Source organism: Phalaenopsis equestris, unplaced genomic scaffold (genome assembly GCF_001263595.1).
Source record: "Phalaenopsis equestris unplaced genomic scaffold, ASM126359v1 Scaffold000566, whole genome shotgun sequence".
Classification (NCBI taxonomy): domain Eukaryota; kingdom Viridiplantae; phylum Streptophyta; class Magnoliopsida; order Asparagales; family Orchidaceae; genus Phalaenopsis; species Phalaenopsis equestris.
This window is the reverse complement of record NW_018165006.1, coordinates 368195-374081: the sequence shown is the minus strand read 5'-3', so window position 1 is coordinate 374081 and position 5887 is coordinate 368195. Positions and strand designations below refer to the sequence as shown.

General features: G+C 37.0%; 1 protein-coding gene across 1 annotated transcript in view; it reads left to right on the top strand.

The window, feature by feature from the left end:
- Positions 1 to 1342: 1342 nt before the first annotated feature.
- The window catches only part of LOC110029350 (N-alpha-acetyltransferase 50), a 42898-nt gene continuing 38353 nt past the window's right edge, over positions 1343 to 5887 (top strand). The window contains exon 1 of the mRNA XM_020731604.1: positions 1343 to 1556. Coding sequence (XP_020587263.1) covers positions 1421 to 1556 — 136 coding nt within the window. The 5' untranslated portion in view covers positions 1343 to 1420. The remainder of the gene's footprint in view (positions 1557 to 5887) is intronic.

Sequence of the window (5887 nt, the reverse complement as noted above, 5' to 3'; positions counted from 1 at the left end):
CATTCAACGAATCTTCTAGAAGTTGCCTCCTCATACGCCAATTGAATGAATTTTCATGTCAATGGGATATTTCTCATGTTTTTACCAATGGTTGCTTCAAATACCTCTTCAGAAATTTGTCTAAATTCAATGAATAATCAAATATCTACTTCTGGTGTTTAAGCGCGGAGTACTTAGCGCTAGCCTTTGGTGCTAATAAGTCATACCTAGGCGCCTAGGCGCCTCTGTTTATTTTTGTACATTTCTTCATTTTTGCTCCAAATTTGATTCTTTTTCACTCATTTTATCATTTTTTATCCATTTGATTGTACCTGAAAGAGAAACACACAAATACCTTTCATTAAAGCGCAATATCTCAAACAATATGTATAAAAATGTGTATAAAAATACTATATATTTTAAATGTATCAATGACTTATTAGTGGAATACATCAATATAAAAAGACTAAAATATTTAATACCTCTTTAAAAGCAAGTGTAATATTATAATGTGCTTTTTTGCTCTCCTATCTTCTATAAGTAAAAGGTTCCTTTATTGTAAAAGGGGCTTTTTGCTCCCCCCCCCACTTGTAACATCGTGTTTTGTGGAATAAAAACGACCACCGAGCCTGTGGACCAACCCCATTCGCCCACTTGAGGGCAAGTATTTCTCTCTCTTTTTTTCTCTTAAGTTCTACTTTCCCCAGTCTTACATTGGAATCAATAACTTAAATACATAGGAATTGAGCCGTATGTAAACCTTAGGTATTGTCCTTTTATATACATTTATAATTCATTAGATCTTCCAACTAAACCTACGATTCAATTCAAATTCAATATTTGAACCTTACACTTTGGTAGCATGCTATCATTGAATTTAGCCACTAGATTTAACTTATATCTAGCTAAATATGGAAAAAAAAATTTAATCAAATGTTTTGTTAAATTAATTTTTTTCACGTTCAATCACTTTTCATCTTTTTTAAGATGTAAATTTAGATTTAGTAAATCCAATCATAAGCTAGAATTAAGAAATTATTCCATCATTTGCACGAGCTCCAATTTTTTATCACCCATATTCACAAGATTGATGAAATTTAGTAAATCCTATTTAACAAAATTCTTACCGTTGCTAAACACACCTTTAAATTCTTATTTTACTCGTATTTTTATTTATTACATTTTTATTATTTAGAGAGCCATGCATGAAAAATCAAAATTATAAATGCAATTCGGACTAGGATTTACAAATTGACTGTAACCTACCAACGCCTAAATCCCTCTTGCAGCTAAAACCCCCGTGCGGTGAAGTTATCGATCGGCTCAGAGCGAGGATTGAGCGAGCTGAGGGGTGCGGTGAAGTTAACGATCGGCTCAGAGCGAGGATTGAGCGAGCTGAGGGGAGGTGGAGGTGGGGGTGGGGAGGGAGAGGAAGACAGAGATGGGGATATCGCTTGACGGCCTGAGGGACAAGAATCTGATGCAGTTGAAGAAGCTCAACCTTGCGCTATTTCCCGTCCGCTACAACGACAAGTATTACGCTGACGCCCTCTCTTCCGGCGAGTTCACGAAGCTCGGTTTGTTTCATCTCTCCCGTGCGGTTTCCATAATTCGGTTTAAGGATCCCGTTTTTTGGCTGTCATTTTGATAATCCTAAGCTACGGCCGGTTTAGGTTTTGTGACTTCTGGGAAATAATGTCTTGGAGTTCCATTCATCCCCGTTGTAGCACGCATGAATAATAATTTATCTCCCTTTTTTCCTTTGTCTGTTTTCTCCTTCATTGTCAATTGTTTAGTCTTTTAAAGAAGCGACTTCTGGTTGTTTAAATTTATTGTGATGATTCTAGAATCCGGAAATCATTAGGTGTATTTTTTTAAATATAAATAAGAGCTTTTTTTGTGCCATTCAGATGTTCAATCACTGGTTGATAGATTTTTGAATCCGGAAAATCATTCATTAGTATGTGTTATGAACTATGTCAAGGGATAACAGCAAATTTGAGGCTGCTTAGGTGGGGAAGACTGAAGAATGAAATAAGATGAAACGATTTGTTGTATTGATTTTTGCGTAACTTTTTTGTTTATACCTTCCCGTTACATATACTTTGTAGTGTAGCATGCTGTGTTGCAACAGACCTCTACGGTGGTGAGTATTGCATCTGCAGTTTTGTAGTACTACAGTTATTGTTTAAGTCCTCTATTTGTGACATGTTTGTGTGACGGTTTGCAGATGATGGGCTATGCTGTATGAGAGTTTAGTTTAAAGGACTTTAAAGAACTCAGTATATAAATTTGCTCATTGCGGAGAAATGGGTATGCTTTGTTAGCCTATTGAACATCAAAAGGATAGTTTTACCATTAAAAGCCTAATGAAATCCATTAAATGGGTAGAGAAATGCAATGAATTATGTTGCTGATGTCGTTGTGACTACCATTTAGATTTGAGTGACATTCTTGCATTATGGTTATTTTTCTTTGGACTCAACTGAGAGTGTATTTTCCTATTAAATTTTATTAAGCCCTTGTGGACAGAATACTAGAAGCAATTTATCGAGTTCATCTCGCAATTTGAGTACTTAAGGAGGCCATTTATTCCTTGAGCTGTTGAGATTCTTATGAGCATTAGTTGGGTTATCATATTGCTCTTCGTATATGCAAGAAAGGATGTCGACTGCTAAATTATGAAGGCTTGGGTTGTACTCAATGTTGAAGCCATAGCTGAGAAATATCATGAGAAATTGTTATTGTGCTAGTGTTTGAATGGCTTAACCTTTCATTCATGAATACTCCTTTGGTCTATGTCGATGGTGAATTTGGCATTCAATTGATCTTATCACCAGTTTACGATAGCCTTTTTATATTGAAAATATCTCTTGGACGTCTATGGATTGTTGTTTTTTGGTCTATATCGATGGTGAATTTGGCATTATCACCAGTTTACGATAGCCTTTTTATTTTGAAAATATCTCTTGGACGTCTATGGATTGTTGTTGCATCTTTGGATTAAGTTTTTATTGTAATGGGCGATTGATATACCATCTTAACAAAAAAACTCAAACGTATTAGTATTGATAACGAAAGGCTTGTTGAAATTTGGAAGAGATAAAATCTAAAGCTTTTCCAAAGAAAATTATTTGATGAATTGTGGTAGCATTGGATTGCCCCATGAATCCATAGGGTTGCTTCCTAGCCTTTCACATTAACCCAATTTGAATGGCTAATTTTTTGTTAGTGCTCAAATGCTCTATAGTTGCTTAATTAAAATGGCATTTGGATTCCTTCAAGTCGAATGAAATGCTCTAGATGAACATTTTAGTACATGGTGCTAATGTTTTGTGTGCTCCGAAATTGTGTTGTATACAAAGATATTTTCTAAGAAAAATATAAAAAATTTTATGAGATATGATTTTAGGATTGTGTTCATGATATTTTGGAAGAAGGTGGGGGCATTAGCTACCAAAAGGCTTTATTGTAAATTCTTGACTATTGTTCTTTAAGAAGGTGGTCTTTAGAATGTGCTTGTTAATGATACATAATTGATGGTACCTTATATGCAAGCAATGCTTTGAGAATATTTGTTGCGTTGAGCAGTTTGTTGAGCATCACCTTGATTATTGGAATAATAAATTATTGGGTTTGTGGAGCCTGATTTGAAGCCAAAGCACCCTCACGAAATATCAGACCGAGCACTCGGTGCTCTTGCGCCATGTTGTGGGTGTTTCAACTCTCATTGAGCGTTGGAGAGACCCCCTTTGGGTGCCTCAACACCCAATATTGGGCGCTCAAGCGCCCAACACTTATGTTCACTCTAGAGAGCATGGCGCTTAGGATCCAAGTCTGGGTGTCTATGCTCCTGAAGTCATTAGAACAGGATTTTGGTTTAAAGAGCCAATTTTGAGCGGCGTAAGCTTGTTTTTTGTGTGAGAATTTTTTGACAAAAATCCTAGTGATGGTGAGAAATGTCGGAGAAGAGGATTTCGATGGCTTTGACGTACATTTCCCGTGTCAAATCGGAGCAAGAGTTTGGAGCGAGATCTTATAAGTTTTCTTGAGAGGAGAGGAAATTGAGTGTGTTTTCTGTAAACTCTTTGATTTTTCATCATGGAATTTTTTTGGATGTGTGGCTCCATGGTTTTTTTCCCTTGGGTTTTTTCACGTTTAATTCTTGTGTGCTTTTTTGGATTTATTTGTTGTGCTTTTGTTCGTAAGTTTTTTCCGGTTTTGTCGAATCAACACGATTCTATTATGTTGTGTAGTTTAGATTTTTAATTGAGTCTAAGCTCAAATGAATTTGGAAGGGGATGCTTCCGATTTCTTTTCCGGAATTTACTCAACACTGCGGTACCAGAGAATTGTTCGATTCGTGTGGGAGCAATGACTGATGAAACAACGTTCAAAGTGAAAAAGTTCAATGGGATGAACTTCGTATTTTGGAAGATGCAGGTGTAGGATTTGCTGTATCAGAAAAAGTTATACTTGCCATTACAAAGAATTATAAGCAAACCAAAGTCTATGCCTATGGAAGAATGAGAAGTGTTGGATCGAATGACACTAGGTTTGATCCTGTTGTTGCATTTAAAATTTTAAATGAGAAAATTATTGCGGATCTCATGGCGTTACTGACCAAGATGTATGAAAAACCTTATGCTTTAAATAAGTTTTTTTTTGACGAAGATGCTATTTAACATGAAGATGGTGAAAGACAGTTTGGTGACATAATATCAGAATAATTTTAATACTGTGATGAGCCAGTCGTGTTCCGTGGGGATCAAGTTTGATGTGTGCGATGATTTGTACCAGACTAGATATTGCATGTGCAGTGAGAGTGATCAGCGGATACATGGGCAATCTAGGAAGTCATCATTGGGAGACGGTGATGTGAATTCTCAGGTATTTGAGAAGAACAATTAACATGACACTTTGTTTTGGAAGTGTGGGGACCATTCTACTGAGATTTGCAAATTCAAAGCTAACAGGAGATGTGGATACTAGAAATACAACAGGGTATATCTTTATATTGAGGAACACAACAGTGAGTTGGGTTTTCAGGTTGCAGAAGATCATTGCTTTTTCAACTATGGAGGCTGAATACATTGTTACTATTGAGGCTAGCAAGAAGATAATTTGGCTACAAAGTTTCATGATTGAATTAGGCAAGGAGCAGATGATCAGAAAGCTTCATAGTGAAAGTTTGAGTGTGATTCATTTGCTAAGAATGCATCTTTTCTTGCTGGAACAAAACACATTCAGTTGATGTATCATTTTATTCACTCTCTCCTAGAAGATATACAATTGTTCCCAGAGAAGATGCACAACTCAGAATCCTGCGGACATGTTGACGAATGTGGTGACTGTTGAGAAACTGAAGTTATGCTTGGTTTTAGTTGAGTTTTATGAAGGTTGAGACTGGGGGTGAGCCACATAATGCTCAGTGCTATCAGTCTCCAAGTGGGAGATTGTTGGATTTGTGGAGCCTGATTTGAAGCCAAAACACCATCAAGGAACATCAGACCAAGCAACTTATGTTTTTGCGCTGGTTTGTGGGCACTGGAAAGTGGAGGGGGCGCTTTTGGGCGTCTCGGCACCCAATGTTGGTCGTTTAAGCAGCCAGTTTAGGAGCTCAAGCGCCCAGTTCTTCTGTTCGCTTCAGAGAGCACCGCACTTAGACACAAGTCCAAACCCAGAGCGGTTAGAGCAGGACTTTGATTTAAAGAGCCAAGTTCAAGCAGCGTAAACTTACTTCTTGTGTGAGAGTTCTTCGACAAAATTTTTGGTGAATGTGAGAAGTGTTGGAGAGTACAATTTGAGTGATTTTGACGTGCGTTTCTCGTATTGAATCGGAGCAGGAAGAGTTTGGAGTGAGGTTTTATAAGTTTTCTTGAGAGAGGAGATGAAATCGAGTTTGTTC